This window comes from Osmerus eperlanus, chromosome 3, assembly GCF_963692335.1.
Source record: "Osmerus eperlanus chromosome 3, fOsmEpe2.1, whole genome shotgun sequence".
Taxonomy (NCBI): domain Eukaryota; kingdom Metazoa; phylum Chordata; class Actinopteri; order Osmeriformes; family Osmeridae; genus Osmerus; species Osmerus eperlanus.
This window is the reverse complement of record NC_085020.1, coordinates 18994993-19014023: the sequence shown is the minus strand read 5'-3', so window position 1 is coordinate 19014023 and position 19031 is coordinate 18994993. Positions and strand designations below refer to the sequence as shown.

The 19031-nt window shown below is 52.5% G+C and overlaps 2 protein-coding genes across 4 annotated transcripts; one reads left to right on the top strand and one right to left on the bottom strand.

The window, feature by feature from the left end:
* Nucleotides 1-20: 20 nt before the first annotated feature.
* cenpj (centromere protein J) lies at nucleotides 21-9218 on the bottom strand. 3 transcript variants are annotated; one of them, XM_062457686.1, is made up of 17 exons: nucleotides 9097-9218; nucleotides 8146-8567; nucleotides 7888-8011; nucleotides 7409-7591; nucleotides 7049-7196; nucleotides 6856-6961; nucleotides 5174-6740; nucleotides 4248-4383; nucleotides 3797-3962; nucleotides 3354-3611; nucleotides 3106-3193; nucleotides 2881-3020; nucleotides 2464-2553; nucleotides 1184-1324; nucleotides 987-1071; nucleotides 601-721; nucleotides 21-430 (listed from the first exon to the last, which is right to left on the bottom strand). In XM_062457686.1, exons 2-17 carry the CDS (start codon nucleotides 8551-8553, stop codon nucleotides 244-246), a joined length of 3948 nt encoding a protein of 1315 aa, XP_062313670.1. In that variant the 5' UTR covers nucleotides 8554-8567; nucleotides 9097-9218; the 3' UTR covers nucleotides 21-243. The 3 variants fall into 3 exon arrangements, with proteins under 3 accessions (XP_062313670.1, XP_062313672.1, XP_062313671.1); XM_062457688.1 differs by having other exon boundaries at nucleotides 2464-2550; XM_062457687.1 differs by having other exon boundaries at nucleotides 5174-6737.
* A 380-nt stretch (nucleotides 9219-9598) lies between these two features.
* Nucleotides 9599-18866, top strand: ttf2 (transcription termination factor, RNA polymerase II). Its single transcript, XM_062457583.1, has 23 exons — nucleotides 9599-9709; nucleotides 9918-10026; nucleotides 10122-10208; nucleotides 10410-10479; nucleotides 10697-11623; nucleotides 11731-11851; nucleotides 11995-12168; nucleotides 12307-12464; nucleotides 12780-12861; nucleotides 13722-13841; nucleotides 14031-14181; nucleotides 14341-14446; nucleotides 14641-14825; nucleotides 15109-15262; nucleotides 15380-15471; nucleotides 15607-15686; nucleotides 15857-15990; nucleotides 16304-16474; nucleotides 16597-16655; nucleotides 16744-16897; nucleotides 17229-17311; nucleotides 17452-17526; nucleotides 18325-18866. The coding sequence occupies exons 1-23, from the start codon at nucleotides 9682-9684 to the stop codon at nucleotides 18467-18469; spliced, it is 3465 nt and encodes a 1154-aa protein (XP_062313567.1). The 5' UTR covers nucleotides 9599-9681; the 3' UTR covers nucleotides 18470-18866.
* The last annotated feature ends 165 nt before the right edge of the window (nucleotides 18867-19031 follow it).

Genomic DNA, 19031 nt, shown 5'->3' with positions numbered 1-19031 from the left:
ACACCCTCAACACAAAGGTATACCGCAGACGATTTGATGTTTTTATTTTACAAAAAAAAAAAGTAAGCTAAGAAAATAAATATGTATTAGACATTTGTACAAATAAAATAACTGATATTCACACACACACAGCACTCCAGTCAGACACACTACTAAACACACACAGGAGGAGCAGTTCCCTGAGGAGGAGATGACTAAAGGGCCCTGGCTGGCCTGAGGCCCGCAGAGCGCTCAACAGGGTTTCTAATTGTCCATGACGACGTTGCCGTCCTTATCTTTGGCCCGGACGCGGCCGGTGGGGTAGCGAGTCTCCTGGCGTCCGTCTGTGAAGACGGTCTTGACTGTGCCGTCGGGGTACTCCCTGCGCTTGTACTCTGCCGTGTGGACCTCCCTCTGGCCCGTAATGAACTGGATCACCTTAGTGCCGTCCCTGGGGGAGTGGGGGGGGCAGAAGAGGGGAAAGGAGGGAGAGAAGGTGAAGAGTGAGAAGGGGAGGTTAAGATCAATACACAGCACGCTGATCAAGTTGATGGGGGAAGTGCCAACCAAAGCTGCCGCCGCACCAACACGTAAGCATGTGTTGCATGCTGGGAGACTTACGGGTTGACCTGTACGACTGTGCCGTCCGTCAGCACACTCTCCTCCTTGCCGTCTGGGAACAGGTTCTTGATGGTCTGGTCGGGGAACGTGATCTCCTTACGCCCGTCACTGAAATGTTTCTCTGCAGAGACAACAACCTCCTTCAGAGACTGAATCACAGCATAGAGTACATTGTATAAAGTCTGACTTCAATAGAGTTGCCCTTATTACATGCAATTCACCCACATGTCCAGAGATACAAGCTCTGCCTCTCAGAAGTAGAATTAACACTAGAGGTGGTCATGGTCTTTTTTATTGTGCACCCATATGTCCTCTAAAAGGAGCAGCACTCCCTAGTTGTATCTGATGTGTGTAGACTGGGGGAGAGAGACAGAGAGGAGCATCACCTGTCTGGTTGTTAGGGAACTGCAGGACCTCCATGCCATCTGGATAGGTTGTGTGTGTGGTCTGGGCTTCAGCATAATAATACACCTATCAGGACATTGTAAGGGAGATTAGTAATGCATCAATCATCCAAAATACCTGGGTTAAATAAACCCTCTGATCAACAGTGTCTTACTTTACATGAACGTTCATATCTTACCACTCGCTGGTCGCCCAACACCTGCTTGATGTCCCCGTTGAAGAAAGTGACCTTGGCTGTCTGGCCGTCCGCAGACACCTCCTTCCTGGTCCCGTTGGGGAAGAGGATGAGCCTCCCTCCACAGGGCAGCAGCCTCTCCGTCTGGGAGGACATAGAGGACACGCCCCCAGTCAGGGAGGACACGCCCTCAGTCAGGGTGGACACACTGCCAATCGGAGGACACTCCCCCAGTCACGGAGGACACGCCCCCAGCCAGGGAGGACACGCCCCCAGCCAGGGAGGACACGCCCCAGTCAGGGAGGACACGCCCCCAGTCAGGGAGGACATGCCCCCCAGTCAGGGAGGACATACCCCCAGTCAGGGAGGACATACCCCCAGTCAGGGAGGACATAGCCCCAGTCAGGGAGGACACCCCCCCCCCCAGCCAGGGAGGACACGCCCCCAGTCAGGGAGGACATGCCCCCCAGCCAGGGAGGACACGCCCCCCAGCCAGGGAGGACACGCCCCCAGTCAGGGAGGACATGCCCCCCAGTCAGGGAGGACACCCCCCCCCCCCAGCCAGGGAGGACACGCCCCCAGTCAGGGAGGACATGCCCCCCAGTCAGGGAGGACACCCCCCAGTCAGGGAGGACACGCCCCCAGTCAGGGAGGACATGCCCCCCAGTCAGGGAGGACATACCCCCAGTCAGGGAGGACATACCCCCAGTCAGGGAGGACACGCCCCCAGTCAGGGAGGACATGCCCCCCAGTCAGGGAGGACATGCCCCCCAGTCAGGGAGGACATACCCCCAGTCAGGGAGGACATAGCCCCAGTCAGGGAGGACACCCCCCCCCCCAGCCAGGGAGGACACGCCCCCAGTCAGGGAGGACACGCCCCCAGCCAGGGAGGACACGCCCCCAGTCAGGGAGGACACGCCCCCCAGTCAGGGAGGACACGCCCCCAGTCAGGGAGGACACGCCCCCCAGTCAGGGAGGACACCCCCCCAGCCAGGGAGGACACACCCTCAGTCAGGGAGAAGACCCCACACAGCCATGCGCAGGTTTAGATGGGCCTTTTCATTCCATGTTCACATGCAGAAAGAACCCGTCTACCCACATGAAGGTTATGTGTTAGACATGGTAGTCAATGTTCTGGGACTCCTGCCTTTCTAAAGACACCCTGATCATTTCACAAACCAGCTGATGTGGTTAAGAAGCCTGTATAGGGCACTATATGGAACTACAACACAGAGTTGGTCAGAACACCATAACCCACAACCCCGCTTTGGTACCCGTTTTACCTTCCCATCAGGGTGTGTGAGGACCTCCTGGCTGGGCTGCTGCTCCTCCACCTCGCTGGTCTCCTCAGTCTGCTGGTCTCCTGCCCTCTGCTGGACACATGCAACATCCTTGATAAAGCGCCATTACGAGCAGTGTGTGGTACCCTCAGATGAGAAGTTCCATGTGTGGTACCCACAGGTGAGAGGTTGTGTGTGTGTGTGGTACCCACAGGTGAGAGGTTGTGTGTGTGTGTGGTACCCACAGGTGAGAGGTTGTGTGAGGTTGTGTGTGTGTGTGGTACCCACAGGTGAGAGGTTGTGTGTGTGTGTGGTACCCACAGGTGAGAGGTTGTGTGTGTGTGTGGTACCCACAGGTGAGAGGTTGTGTGTGTGTGTGGTACCCACAGGTGAGAGGTTGTGTGTGTGTGTGGTACCCACAGGTGAGAGGTTGAGAGAGTGTTCCTGGTTCAGGGTGGTGTCCTGGCTCGTGCTACCAGCCCCGGGGCTGCCCCCCCGGCCTGCTAACGCCTCTGGAGATGGAGCAGGGTTGGACCTCTTGAGACTGCTTCTGATCCCGCCTGGAGACACAACCATCTGAACTCAGACATGACGTGTTGGGGTTCATCCACAGATCTGTGTGAACTCATGAAGATGCCCCACTACCTGCAGAGGGAGGGCTGCTGCCTCCAGGGCTCCCCCTAGTGGTGTGGCTGATCTGAGGAGGGCTGCTCCTCATGCTCTCTGGTGGACTCTGAACACACACACACACACAACCAAGAAGAATTAAACACTGAACACACAACCAGGGAGGTCAAACTCTGTCAGCACACACAACAAGGCAAAAACAAAGGAAAACATGTCAAACACAAGCCTTGTTAAGGCACACCGGATGGAGACCGGGCTGGACTCACAGCAAATTTCACCGTTTTGGTCCCACTGCTGCTCTCGAAGAAACCAGGCTTGTCCTTCCTCTCCTTGTCGGCATCTGCGTGGCTGCTCTTCCAGGTGCTGAGGCGGAGTCTCTCCAAAGTGCGCACTTCCTCCCTGAGGGCGCCGTTGTCGGTGCCGAGGGCCTCCACCTGCTGGCGGAGGCGGCTGTGTGTGGTGGACCAGCGGCTCTCCCTCCTCCTCAGCTCTTCCTGCAGGGAGCTCAGCTGCTGCTTCAGGCACTGGGGGGGGGGGGGGGGTGTTAGTGTGTGGAAGTGTAGGAGTATGAGTGTGTGCGAGGGTATCAATGTGTGTGAGTCTGGGACAAGTGTGTGTATGATTGTGTTTGATTATGAGTGTGTATATGAATGTGTGTATATGTGTGTGTGTTAGTGTATGAGTGCGTCTGAATCTGTGTGGGTCCTACCAGGATCTCCTGCCGCTCCTTCTTGTCAGGGATGGCCCTGGCTGCAGAGGCGTGCTTCTCAAACACCTGACGCTCCTTCTGCAGTCTCCTGGTCTCCTCCTTCCTGAACTCCTCAAACCTGGCTAGCTCCTCTGCCTTCCTCTGCTCAAACTCAGCCCTCTCCTTCCTGACAACAGACACAACACACATTTAAGACGGTGCTTTGGAACAAGGCCATGTCTTTTATTTCATGTTTTACTCTTTCAGGGGATAGTATTGCCTGTGGGGTGCTGTGCCAATAAACTGTATTTTTTGTTTATCAGCCATCAAATGTTTGACCTAATCTGTATCAACACTCAGACTAATGGAGAGTAGAGGTGAAATCAGATTCAACGAGAAGAGACCAGATAGGACCAGACAGGACCTGACAAACGATGACTAGACCAGACAGAACCATCCAGTAGCAACTTACCGGAGGCTCTCCTGGCTCTGTTCGTTCTCCTGCCGTAGCTTGGCGAGGGCTGAGTTCTCCTTCCTAAAGCGCTCGATCTCCAGCTCCAACTCCACCAGCCTCTCCCTCAGCTGCCTGGATTGCTGCCCCTGCTGGCCTGGGGGTGCAAGCACACACACAACTGCTAAACGACGGCTCTTCATCCCTGGGAGCTGGAGATCTAGAGTCATGTATAGTTATGAGGTAGGACTGGTCTACTGTAGTGTAGTTATGAATATGGTGTAGGTAGTGAGGACTGGTCTACTGTAGTGTAGTTATGAATATGGTGTAGGTAGTGAGGACTGGTCTACTGTAGTGTAGTGATGAGTATGGTGTAGGTAGTGAGGACTGGTCTACTGTAGTGTAGTTATGAGTATGGTGTAGGTAGTGAGGACTGGTCTACTGTAGTGTAGTTATGAATATGGTGTAGGTAGTGAGGACTGGTCTACTGTAGTGTAGTGATGAGCATGGTGTAGGTAGTGAGGACTGGTCTACTGTAGTGTAGTGATGAGTATGGTGTAGGTAGTGAGGACTGGTCTACTGTAGTGTAGTTATGAGTATGGTGTAGGTAGTGAGGACTGGTCTACTGTAGTGTAGTTATGAATATGGTGTAGGTAGTGAGGACTGGTCTACTGTAGTGTAGTGATGAGCATGGTGTAGGTAGTGAGGACTGGTCTACTGTAGTGTAGTGATGAGCATGGTGTAGGTAGTGAGGACTGGTCTACTGTAGTGTAGTGATGAGTATGGTGTAGGTAGTGAGGACTGGTCTACTGTAGTGTAGTGATGAGTATGGTGTAGGTAGTGAGGACTGGTCTACTGTAGTGTAGTTATGAGTATGGTGTAGGTAGTGAGGACTGGTCTACTGTAGTGTAGTGATGAGCATGGTGTAGGTGTCCAGTGTGTCTCACCTGCTCCCTGCTCTGTGTGCCTGGCCTCTACAAGAGGGGACGGGGCTATATGGGCCTTGGGCTTCAGAGTGGGAAACAGCCTGGTCATCAGCTGAGAGGTGGGGGGAGGATCTGGGTCCTGATTGGCTGTGCCCATAGCTCCACCCCTATCTGGCACCACCCCTTTTACCATGGCAGTCTTCCTTGTCAACATCCTCTCCGGTGAGGTGAGGTCGTTCACCATTGCCGCAGGAACCAGGCTCTCGGCATGGGCGCCTCCTGTCTCTTCCAGGTCGTTCCAGGTGTCGTCGTCATCAAACACCAGGTGACCCTGGTGGTCCTCTTTGTCCTCCAGCAGAGTGGAGTCGTCAGGGTCGCTGCTGACCATGCTGTGGTCGTCCTCCTCCCCGCCCTGGCCAGAGTTCTCCACCCTTCCTTGGTCCTGATACGACCTCTTGTCGTACGGGGGATTGGACGTGGAGAAGCAGAGGCTACTGGGAAACGTAGGCACATGCGACGAGCCAGCAACAACCTCATCGCCGAATTCCGAGCTGCTGGTTGACGAGATGTCGGACGCTTCTGGCTTGCGTTCTGTGTCCTCGTCATCATCTTCCTCTTCATCGTCATGGTCTTCACCAGCTCTGGCGGCGCTCCTCAGAAGATCCTCCCCGGTTTCAGCCGGAGCTCCACATCCATAGGATCTCCTCTCGCCCTCCCCGCCCTCTGGTCCTTTAGGGGGCGAGGGTCTGGGGGACTTGATGGGCGTGGAGGAGAGTCTGCGCGGGTGGCCCCCCCTGCTGCTCTGCAGGTGTCTGTGTTGCTGCCGGTCCAGCTGCAGCACCTTGGTAACGAAGGAGGAGTTGGAGGAGAAGGAGAGCTCCTCGGCAGCCTGCTCCAGCAGCTCAAACTCCCCCAGCTCCACGCTCTCTGTCTGCCGCTCCGACTCCCAGCGCCGCAGCCTCTCCTGGAACGAAAGCTCAAAGGAATATTCCGGAATCCTAACCGAGGCCGGGTTTCCTTTGGCCGTGTCTCTCGCTGAGGAAACGGCTCCTTTGTCTGACGTTCCGGGACCTTCTCTAAGGCCCACCTGCTTGGTTACCAACCGCGGGAGGGGCCCACTCGGCTTGTTTACAGTCGCCAGCTGAGAGGACTGCATCAGCTTCATGTTGCTCGCTTCCTTTAGAGGCACTCTCTGACTGAGTCTCCTAGTGGGAGGGGGTTGCGCTGTGTCAGGGGGGTCTGTGTTCTGCCTCTGGTGAGCACCCAGGACCCTGGCTGCAGCTGGCTGGGGGGCCCTGGGCTCCTGGGGAGTGGAGAGGGGGATTCTGGGACGGTTCTCCTTGTTCAGCACGGCGGTCTTCCTCTGCACCGGGGGCCGCTGGTTCACACCAGCCTTCTGGAGGGTCCTGGACTCAGAGCTCCGGGGAACGTTCACTTTGACCTGGGGTTGAGGTTTGGAGTGTTTCTTACTGCCTCTGTTTGGTACGGTGGCTTTGTTTTGGTTGGTGAACCTGGAGAGGCCCTCCCCTCGCTTCAGGAAGGCTCTTTTTGGATTGGCTCTCATCCCATCAGTTGACTCTGGGCTCTGCTAGGAGAAGCATGCAATACTCAGCTATTCTTAGCATCAGGTGTGTTATCTGAGGTGAGTGTAGGTGTGGTCAGGTGTGTGAGGTGAGTGTAGGTGGGGTCTGGGTGGTGCTGACCTGCTGCGGCTGACTGGCCCTCAGTTTCTGATCCTCCAGCCTCAGCTGCTCCTCCAGGAGCTCCTCAAACGTTCGCTTCTGACCTATAATCCCAGGTTTGATTGGTCTAGACAAGACAAACACACGCCTTGTAAACAGGCAGGTCGGACCCGTCATTCTGCAGTATTCACCTGAAGGACGTGTGGATGGTTACCTGTTCTCTGGGTCTGCTTCGGTCTCGTCTGCTTCACACACAGAGAGGTCTTCGCTCATGGAGGAGGCAGCATGGGCAGTCGCATCCTGGTCCTCACAGCTCTCATCAACACTCTGCTGTTGGTCTCTATAGTTCCATATGTGTGTCCCTGCAGGATAAACAATCAGTGCTTTAGTCTTTTAACATACCAGTTAAAGATCCTACCAGCCTCCAGCCTCACCTAGTGTATCCTGTTATAGCCTCTACCAGCCTCCCCTAGTGTATCCTGTTATAGCCTCTACCAGCCTCACCTAGTGTATCCTGTTATAGCCTCTACCAGCCACACCTAGTGTATCCAGCTATAGCCTCTACCAGCCTCACCTAGTGTATCCGGCCCTACTTGCTTCTGGTCCGGTGGCGCTCCCTGGAGGCTGTTCCCCTGCCTCCAATTAGCAGGGGCCAGGGGAGCATTCAGAGGGGGGCTCTTGGGGGCTGGGGTCTCTTGAGTTTGGAGAGAGCTCTCACCCCAGTCTGCTTCAGTCAAACTGGGACTCCCTGTGCAGTCTGTCGTGCATAACCATTTACATAAACACATACTCAAGCTATTCAAATATTATTTAAAAATACAAAATAAAAGTGTCTAAAATGATCACATAAGTACTGGTGGCTGATAACTACACCAGACTTCAGTGATTGTGGCCTACAGGTAGAAGCTGTGTAGTGCAGTGTTAGCATACCTGCTGCCCCCTCCCACGTGTATAGCTGAGTGTGTGCGTGAAGCTGGGAGTGTGTGTGCGCAGCTGAGTGTGTGTGAGTGTAGCTGGGAGTGTGTGTGTGTGTAGCTGGGAGTGTTGGCATACCTGGCCCCTCCCTGCCGCCCTGCGCCAGGCCCAGCAGCCTCTGCTGCTCCTCCTGCAGACGCAGCAGCTCCTCCAGCTGCTGGGCTTTCAGCTGCTCCTGCATGTGCTTCTGCCACTGCCTCAGCTGCAACACAGGGGCATCACACCTTACAGCTGCACAGGTTATCCATTAACAACACAATACATGCAGATTGATCTACGCTGCCATGTTGGCCTACCTGTAACTGTGGACAGTCACAGACCAGTCTAACGTCTCACCTGGTCAAGTTTGAGTGTCAAAGGTAGCTCCTGAGACTGGCTGATCATCTCATCCATGCTATGCGTCTCTCCAGCTAACCTCAGAGATGCACCGTGCGGACCTGAAGCCTGTTTGTCGGACGAAATCTTTTCTCGTGGTCGGTGGTTCAGATGATTAATATCCGTCACAGATTCTTCTGAGTCGATGGCGTGGACACTGAGGCAGCTGCTGCTTCTGGAGGCCGGGAGCGGAGCGAAATGAGAGGAGAACGAGTCCTCCGTATCCCGCGAATCCCAGGTTGAGCTGTACCGGAGAGACTCGGCCAGGTCCGGGGACGGGTTGAGAATCACGCCGGCTCGCGAGCTGCTCGGCATCCATTGGGCGAGGAAGTTAGTCTGGGACTGCTGGAGCCCAGCTGGAGAGGACATGATGGGGCTCGGAACTAAACCGGATTAGACAGATTTTAGAGACAGGTCATGACAGTAAGAACGTGTTTAGCAACAAGTTTAATGGCTTCAATGTTAGGGATAGAGTTAGTATGAGATCTCATTATATTGGGTCGACCGTTTCAATAGATTGTTTGTTGTTGGTGGCAACACATCATAAACTCAACTAGCTAAATAGCTACTGTAGGGCTTCTGCAGCCCGGGCACTTATTTGGCTCCACACTTATCGCTAAAGTGACAACATATACACAAAGTTTTAGTTTTTAGTACGTCCCGTGATCATGTATAGAATATAAAATAGTTTAACTATTGTTTTGGCCTAAAGATAACGTTTTGAAGCTTTTTGGCTTCTGAGCTAGAGCTAGTCTAACTACAGTAGCTACCTGATGACTTGACTCACATCAGACTTTTCAACGCCCAACTTTAGTTTTACTCTGTAGCATTGCATTTTTTATTACCAAGCGAAAAAACGATACCTGAATGTCTATATAATACTATAAATTATGCCAAATAGACGGCAGTTACCTTGGTTAAGCCGACAAATCCAATTCCATGTATTTAAAATTCATGTTTAAAGAACGATAGTTAACAAGTGGTAGTTTTGAAGCATACCGCCATATCAAAACAAAGCCCGCGAGGAAAGAGTAAAGACAGTACCGCGCATTCTGGGTAACGTAGTTTCAGGACGTAATTGTATTTCGATTTTGTCAAATTACAGCATATACATTTAACGCGCTATAGTATGGTTTTACATGTTTATAATAATAAAATAATATTAAAATTACTCATATACCACTTATATTATCTTAATAATTAGTCGAAAACGAATATTTTCGTCCTTCTTGGTTCAACACATTTTTTATAAAAGACATGTCTTCGACATGTGTCATGTGTAACACATAGAAACCTTGTGCAGAATACATCTTTAATATGACGTGAATAAGAACAGTTTCACAGTGAAAAACAACACAATATTTTACTTTTATTGTGGCATACGTTAGCGTGACCCGGTAATGATTGGCTGTGCTTACATTCTATTGGTTTATACAAATTCATAATGCACTAGCTCGTTTTCACTTCAGCGGATTACACTATAAACTTTTCGGGAGAATGGAGAAGGTTAAATGCACTGTCCACAGTAAGTAGGCTACCAATGTATTCCATTCAACATTAAATAGATAGATTGTATTTATATTGACACATCATTTTCAAACGAGCGATGTCTTTAGAAGGCCAAAGGATGATAATGAAAATCCAAGTGTTCATGTTGGGCTTCTTCCCACTTAAGCGACACCCACTCGTTAGTAAGTAAAGAATGTTACTGAATGCATATTCTTCTCTGCCAGATAGAATGTGCATGCTGAAGACCGGGGTGAAGGATGGACCCAATAAGGGCAAGAGTTTTTACATGTGCAGCGAGCGACAAGGCACGTGTGCTTTCATTCAAGAAGCCAGGTAAGGGCTCTGCGCTGCAGTTTATTTTAGTCTCACAGAAATACATAGAAACTATGATGTACTTGGAATGACAAAATGTTGTATACAACCCTCAGCATCCCTCCATCACACTGTCTGAATCACGAGAGTTCTATTGTGGATCTACAAACCCTCATACCCATCCAGCAGCAACAATGCTACAGGTTTGTCTCTGTCTGTCTGTGCATGTCTCTCTGAAGGAGCGTTTCTCGGTGTGTCCCTCTGTCTGTGCCTGTCTCTCTGGGTGTCTTTGTGTCTGTCCCCATGTTTATGTCCCTCTCCATGTGTGTGTCTGTCACTCCCATCATGCTTTGCTCTATTATGTGATGAAGTAAAAAGGTGTGTTTTGTTGCCTCTGCTGTCAGGTTGTATTATCGCTGTGTGGAGGGGAAGACTGCAGGGCAGAAATGGTGCGGGAATATTCCCTGGACCATGGTAAGCCCTTCCTATTGTTACTATTGAAAGTCTTGATCACTCACTTTAACCTGGAAACGATCAGGCCACCACTGTCCCCAGTACATCAAGTATATTTTATTAAGGGAACACGCATGACAAGATATCCCTTATGTGTGCATTTAGAGAAACGAGACAACCTTTATAACATCTTTGTTGTAAGTGTCATCGGTGTTTGACGTGTGTCCTATTTCTGCAGCCAGAGAAGGAGAAGCGGAGCCCCGTGTCTGACCCCCTGCTGCAGCCTCCCAGCCTGGCTCACGTCAGGAACCCCTTCAAGGCCCCCAGCCAGCCAGACTCCACCTCGGAGTGGAGAACACTCCAGAACGGGAAGGACCAGGGGAAGGGGGATGACAGGAAAGCAGAGAAGATAAGGCATCAGAGAAGTAGGGATAAAGAGAGTGAGGAAAGACGAGGTGTCGAGGGGAAAGGACGGGATAAGGAAAGCGGGAAGTCGAGTCCATCGGAAACCTGGAGAGGTACACAGCTTCCAGCAGGAATGAAGATAAAGAAGAGGGTCTCTGATGAAGAGAAGAGAGCCAGAACACCACCTCAGGAAACGGCAGCAGAAGTGAAAGAGCATGGTTCCAACAGAGGAGACCTGAGAGGAGGTGAAGAAGCAATTTCTAGCGACGAGAATCAGCCGACTAACGACACACACTCTGCCTTAGATAGTCAAGATGAAGACTCTCCAACAATCGATGTGCTCAAAGGTACTGACAAGCATGCTGGGAAAAAGCCATGCTCGGGTGAGAGGAAAACTGTTTTTCCTGACCGGAACGCCACTTCCTCCAAAGACCGACACTCCGTTGGTGATGCAGAAAACACTGCCACCCCACCATGTGACAAGCCTTTCTCCGCTCAAACAAGAGAAGATCCAACGAGATCTGGGAGAGCAGAGAGGAGCTGCACCCCTCGACAGAGCAAGGCCGAGTCACAAAGCGATGATGATGATGTCCAGTTTGTGTCAGTGAAACCTGGCCCACAGCAGACCCCTCCAGTGGCTCTGGTCCAGAAAACCCTGACATCCTTTGCAGGGTTCCAGTCTGCCTCTCAGGTCAAGGGTCAGCCAGACGACCCCCATGCCCTCCACAGCCAGCTCACGGCCCAGCTCAAACAAAAGAAGGTAAAGCACAATACACTCACACTAACCCTGCAGGCCATGAAACTCTTCATCTCTAACACGTACTCTCCGTTTCCTTCTTTTCTCTCTCTCCATCCCTCCCTCCCTAGGCCACTCTATCAGTGGTGAATGTGTCTGCCCTCCCGGATAAAGGAGAGAGGCTGAAGACTCAGGTCAAGGACCTGGAGGATGCTCTGGAGTCCCTGAGTCTGGTCACTGCCTCCCAGCCAGGTGAGACCCTAGCCCTCAGCAGCAGCTCTCAGTGACCCCCCCCCCCCCCCCCCCCCAAACAAAAACAACACAAACTATGCTTCCAGCCCCATGGAAAATGACTCATGAGGACGTTGTCTATTCATTGTTGTGTTTGCGTTCAGAGCCTCAGAGAGGACAGGGTGAGGCCCAGCCAACACCCGCTGCCAGCCAGTCCAACCCGTTCGGCCGCAAGGGTGGCACAGTGTTTCTGCCCGGCGGCCCTCCACCCCCCCAACACCAGGCCTCAGGAGGAGCCTTGGGAATAGAACTCAACCAGGGCCACAACCCGCATGGAGGTAGGGCCACACTCAACATGGAGGCAGGCCACACCCGTCATGGGGCCTCCAGCATGTTTCTTTCATGTTGCCTGCCGTAGGTATCACAAACAAACAGCTTGTTCTGGAACGAGTTCTGCCCTGTCTCCATGCGTATAGCCACGCCCCAGAACCAGGCGTTCTATGGAGGCAGGATGACGGACAACCGTCTGCTGGCGGTGAAGAACGCTACCTGCGAGGCTATCGACCACCTGCACAGCTCTCTGGAGTCCTGCCCCGGGCCCAACGCTGAGGTCCCCGACCCACGCGGCATCAAGGTACCGACCCAGAAACACACACAGAAAACTGGTACCACCACAGATGCATACATTTACATTTAGTCATTTAGCAGACGCTCTTATCCAGAGAGACTTACAGTAAGTACAGGGACATTCCCCCCGAGGCAAGTAGGGTGAAGTGCCTTGCCCAAGGACACAACGTCATTTGGCACGGCCGGGAATCGAACTAGCAACCTGGACCACCACAGATACACAGGGCATCAAGATACTCTTCGACAAACCCCGCAGTGTTAATGTTGAGGTGACCTGTATAATGTTGCAGTGAGGTGTTTCATGTCTATTCTCCATGGCCAGGTGCCTCTGCTGCCCCACCAGAAGAGGGCGCTGGCCTGGTTGCTCTGGAGAGAGACTCAGATGCCCGGCGGAGGAATTCTGGGTAATCATATCATAGCTTCCTGTTTCTATATTTGTTGGATATTTTCATTCGTTAGAAGGGTTTTGGGTCAAAAGAAAAACTCTGAGTGGAATGTCTTTCAAAATCAAGGCAGCTTGACGGTTTATTCAGCAAAGCAGCAGTAGATACAGTAGATACAATACAAAAACGCTACAGACTTCTAAGATCAAGCACATATTTATAGGAAGAATGAGGAAATTCCCCCTCCCTACATACAACTTTCTCAATATTATCCCACAGGTCATTTACCTTTTCATGATGCAGTCATGGGTACCTGCTCGTTATCAGTCTAAGGTCAGCTCGACCTGCTTTCTGTTCCCTTTTCTCCTCCTCTGGGGGTCATGTATACTGAAAGAGGAGAACTAGCTCCTTTTCCTGGCTTCCGTTCTATGGTTTCTCCTACTAAACTCTGGCAATACCCCTCTTTTCTATCCCCTGAGAATATGGGGTTTTCCCATTCAGTCGCCACTTCTCATGAGACTGTTTAAGACCATGTACAACCCATTAAATAATGACACGTAGAGCTCGGCCCTTTCCACTGTTTATGGACATCCCGTCACTTTAGTTTTTAGTACATAACGTCAATCAATTCACGCCACAACGTATGCTTACTCCTTAACGTGTTTTTAGGGCTTTGATTTTGAGGATAACGCATTGTTTGTTCTGTGAGGTCGTTTGTGCAGGAGTTTGAAGTGTAGTATCACTATAATCCACAAGGGGGCACCGCAGTCTAGATATTTCGGACGACAGCAGTGGTGTAACGACCACCTGGTCCCCTAGATCTCCAGCTGCTCTTGTATGGAGAGTCAGAAGAAGCTTTATGCATGCCGTGTTTCCCCTAGCGGATGACATGGGTCTGGGGAAGACCCTCACGATGATCGCCCTCATACTGGCCCAGAAGAAAAAGAAGAAAGGAGACGAGGAGGAGGAGACTAAACCAGATGCTTGGCTCTCCAAGAACGGTAACTGTAACCCTGTGTCACATACTCTATCAGTAGCAATATGGCATGATTTATCTGTTCATTATGAACTGTCATATGTTACTACCAGTGTTCCAGTATTCTAATACTGTAGGCTACAGTATTTATTAGTCTGTATAGTAAAGGTCATATGTATGCTAGATATCATATATGTGTGTGTGTGTGTGTCAGACTCCACCCAGGTGGTGTCCCAGGGCACCCTGATCATCTGCCCCGCCTCCCTGGTGCACCACTGGAAGAACGAGGTCACGAGACACGTGAAGAGCGGGAAGCTGAGTGTGTGTCTGTACCACGGACCCAACCGCCAGAGGAGGGCCAGCGTGTGAGACCCAAGCTATTGCTCACAAGCGCGCGCGCACACACACACACACACAGCAATGCATATACGCACACACAGCAATGCATATTCACACACACACGCACACAACCAGAATCAGCTTCATTCGCCAACACACTTATGTTGCTCTCCTATTTCCACCAGACTTGCTGAGCATGACATCGTGGTGACCACCTACAGTCTGGTCTCCAAGGAGATCCCGGTCCAGAAGGAGGATGCAGAGAAGCCTAGCGCTGATGCTGACCATGTGGTACGCACCTGTTCACACACCAGACAGGGGTGTAAGACCGGGGTTGGCTCTAACATAAAGGTGGGACTGGGGATGGTTTTAACTGAGAGGCGGGGCTGGGGTAGGACAGCAGTGGTCATAACTCTGGGCTAGGAGGGACTGGTGTAGTGCCCAGACATGTCAACTGCCACTCACATTCTGTTCCCGCCCCCCAGCATTCTGACCACGCCCCCCTGATGCGTGTGTCCTGGGCCCGTGTGGTTCTGGACGAGGCCCACAACATCAAGAACCCCAAGGTCCAGACCTCCCTGGCAGTGTGTAAGCTGAGGGCCCGGGCGCGGTGGGCCGTCACAGGGACGCCCATCCAGAACAACCTGCTGGACATGTACTCCCTGCTCAAGTAAGCCACCTCATCATGCAGCCTCGGTCATGTCCAAAGTTGTGTTGCTCTCTCTGAGCGTGTGCAGTGAGCTGTGCTGCTCTGAGCGTGTGCAGTGAGCTGTGCTGCTCTGAGCGTGTGCAGTGAGCTGTGCTGCTCTGAGCGTGTGCAGTGAGCTGTGCTGCTCTGAGCGTGTGCAGTGAGCTGTGCTGCTCTGAGCGTGTGCAGTGAGCTGTGCTGCTCTGAGCGTGTGCAGTGAGCTGTGCTGCTCTGAGCGTGTGCAGTGAGCTGTACTGTGTTGCAGGTTTCTGCGCTGCTCTCCCTTTGACGAGTTCAAGCTGTGGAAGGCTCAGGTGGACAACGGCTCCAAGCGAGGAGGAGAGAGACTCAACCTCCTGACCAGGGCTCTGCTGCTCCGACGCACCAAGGACCAGCGGGACACCGCCGGCAAACCTCTGGTACACACGCATCGCTACACACACCCCAATATACACATAGACTCACACTAATAAACACACACACATTCCAACAAACAAGCTAACACACACATTTTCTGGAATCTCTCCGTGCTGCAGGTGTCTCTCCCTGACAGGACCTGCCAGGTGCATCGACTAAAGCTGTCAGAAGAGGAGCAGTCTGTTTATGACGTGGTGTTTGCACGTTCTAGGTAACAACTAATCTTACTTTAGACAGAGTGATGGCAGACTGTTCAGATTTCCCTGCTACAGCAAATGTAGTTTCTCAGACAGCAAACACCATGCCAGCCTCTGGTAGCAGGTTTAAAGCTGCTCTGTTCTCCTAGATCTACGCTGCAGAACTATCTGAAGAGACACGAGGGAGGAGAGGTCAAGAAGGGGAGCAACTCCAATCCCTTTAATAAAGGTCAGGGGTCAAGCCCATCCTCGCTGTCTGATACCTGTTTATATCAGTGTCGGATAAAGTGTCTGATATCTGTTGTCCTTAGGCAAGGATGTGTGGCCTTAGACTAGTATGTGTCTGCCCTCTGCTCTCTGAATTTGAACATGAGTTGGTGTGTACGTGTCTGTGTCCAGTGGCGCAGGAATTTGGCCTGTCCCAGACAGAGCCCCTGTCCTCCCAGCAGCCCCAGGCCTCCAGCACCGTCCACATCCTGTCTCTGCTGCTGCGCCTCCGACAGTGCTGCTGCCACCTGTCCCTGCTGAAGAAGGTTCGCACACAGCCCAGCACGCGTTCACGCACACACACACACACACAGCTACACGTACACACACATGCATACGCTCTGACTCGCACTCGCAATACCAACAGGTACACAAACTCTTACACTGCTGCACACATATGTTTCCATCGGTTACATGCAGATACATATTTACTGAGGGACTCACTTGATAAACACACACAGCTTCCTCTTATGCAAAGCAAGTGACGCTTCTGCAATGGCCCAAAGACTGGATCTCACTGAGCTCTATTAGTAATTAGTACGTGTGTGTGCGTGTGCGTGTGCGTGTCCGCCCCCCCAGACCCTGGACCAGACAGAGCTGCAGGGGGACGGCGTCAGTCTGTCCCTGGAGGAGCAGCTGAGCGCCCTGTGTCTGGCCGAACCCTCCCCTCACGACCCCGAGGACACCGTGTCCCTCAACGGCAGCCGCTTCGCCTCCCGGCTGTTTGAGGACACGACGGAGAGCACCAAGGTGACGAGGCCCGGCAGCCCAGACGCTAGGGCTCTGATGACTGAGAAGGCTGCTTTAAGTGTGTCTTAAGGTGTCTGTTATTGTATGCGGTCCCATGGTATCCGTGTTGTGTTGGGTTTCAGATCTCCGCCATCCTCACCGAGCTGAATGACATCCGGAGGAGGAGCGACGATCAGAAAAGGTCACTCCGCCTGAACCTCACAGCCCGGTGCTCCATACACGCGTCTCTGTGGACATGAAAACTTAAAGTGTGCCTCTGTGCGCCACAGTGTGATCGTGTCCCAGTGGACCAGCATGCTCCACATCGTGGCAGTGCATCTCAGGGCGATGGGCCTGCGCTTCGCTGTCATCGACGGCACCGTCAACCCGAAGCGCCGCATGGACCTGGTGGAGGAGTTCAACACCAACCCTAAAGGAGCACAGGTACTAGACATGACCCTGAGCACAGCACTAGACCACAGCCTGCTGGGGGTGGGGGGCTGTTACTGTGTAACAAATAGACCTGTGTGTGTCTGTCTTACAGTGCAGGCAACTGGGTTTGTGTGAGTGATGTTAACTTGTGTTTACATTTAGTAGACGCTCTTATCCAGAGCGACTTACAGTAAGTACAGGGACATTCCCCCGAGGCAAGTAGGGTGAAGTGCCTTGCCCAAGGACACAACGTCATTTGGCACGGCTGAGAATCGAACTGGCAACCTTCAGATTACTAGCCCGCTTCCCTAACCGCTCAGCCACCTGACTCCCTGTGTTGTAGGTGATGCTGGTGTCCCTGTGTGCTGGAGGAGTGGGCATCAACCTGATCGGTGGAAATCACCTCTTCCTTATGGACATGCACTGGTGAGGCACACACACACCTGCCCTCCCTGATTCTGGGGCTGCATATTTTCAAGTGTGTTGTTTTTTAGGGGGGGGGGGGGGGGGTCAATGTTTTGTGGGACTCTGACCTTTGACCCCTGGTTGGGTGTGACTTCTGCTAGGAACCCGGCTCTGGAGGACCAGGCGTGTGACCGCATCTACAGAGTGGGCCAGCACAGAGACGTTACTATCCACAGGTGAGGAGGTGAAGGCAGGGATATAGCAGGAGTGGACAGGGCTGATGGAGGTGAGGGCAGGGATATAGCAGCATGGGCACGGGCTGATGGAGGTGAGGGCAGGGATATAGCAGGAGTGGACAGGGCTGAAGGAGGTGAGGGCAGGGCTCCAGCAGGAGTGGACAGGGCTGAAGGAGGTGAGGGCAGGGCTCCAGCAGGAGTGGACAGGGCTGAAGGAGGTGAGGGCAGGGCTCCAGCAGGAGTGGACAGGGCTGAAGGAGGTGAGGGCAGGGCTCCAGCAGGAGTGGACAGGGCTGAAGGAGGTGAGGGCAGGGATATAGCAGGAGTGGACAGGGCTGAAGGAGGTGAGGGCAGGGCTCCAGCAGGAGTGGACAGGGCTGAAGGAGGTGAGGGCAGGGCTCCAGCAGGAGTGGACAGGGCTGAAGGAGGTGAGGGCAGGGCTCCAGCAGGAGTGGACAGGGCTGAAGGAGGTGAGGGCAGGGATATAGCAGGAGTGGACAGGGCTGAAGGAGGTGAGGGCAGGGCTCCAGCAGGAGTGGACAGGGCTGAAGGAGGTGAGGGCAGGGCTCCAGCAGGAGTGGACAGGGCTGAAGGAGGTGAGGGCAGGGCTCCAGCAGGAGTGGACAGGGCTGAAGGAGGTGAGGGCAGGGCTCCAGCAGGAGTGGACAGGGCTGAAGGAGGTGAGGGCAGGGCTCCAGCAGGAGTGGACAGGGCTGAAGGAGGTGAGGGCAGGGCTCCAGCAGGAGTGTATAGGATAACAGTGTCAACCTGATATTGACATAGTGGCTCCTGGTCCAGGTTTGTGTGTGAAGGCACAGTGGAGGACAAGATCTCCACCTTGCAGGAGAAGAAGAAGGAGCTGGCCCAGAAGGTACTCTCTGGGACTGGAGGCTCCTTCACCAAGCTCTCCCTGGCCGACCTGAGGGTCATCTTTGGGGTCTGAGCACCTGGAGGTCAGGACTGCTGCTGTCTCATACCCGTACAGAGCCACACACTCCACTGTGAGCAGCTGTTTTACCTACGAGAGCTTTAATAATATGTTAACTACATACCAGTGTTAAACTATTAAAGTTTACTACCGTTACTGCTGCTACAGAATTTGGTCAGCACTTTCCATGATGCCTTGGTTGTTGACGGATACTTAAAAGAGCCTGCTTTATCATGTTACTTTTAAATGTTTATTTATTGTACTTGTTTATGTTTGTGCGGATCAGACATGTTTGCTCCTTCGACCTTCCAATGCATGTTCCTTTTATCAGTGTCAAATTATTCTTGGTTATGTAATGTTGATAGAATAAAACAAACATGATCTACTATTACAAAAACCTTACCATTTGTAATATTTACATATTTAGGGGGGGCAAGGGAAGCAAAACAAGCTCAATGTAGGTAGACAAATGGTTACAACTTAGTTTCTGATATGGGGCCATATTCAGAACATTTTGTCTTGCCACTAAAAGTTATCCTAAATAGCAGTAAAAGTTCTTAGCTAAGAGTTTCCTCCC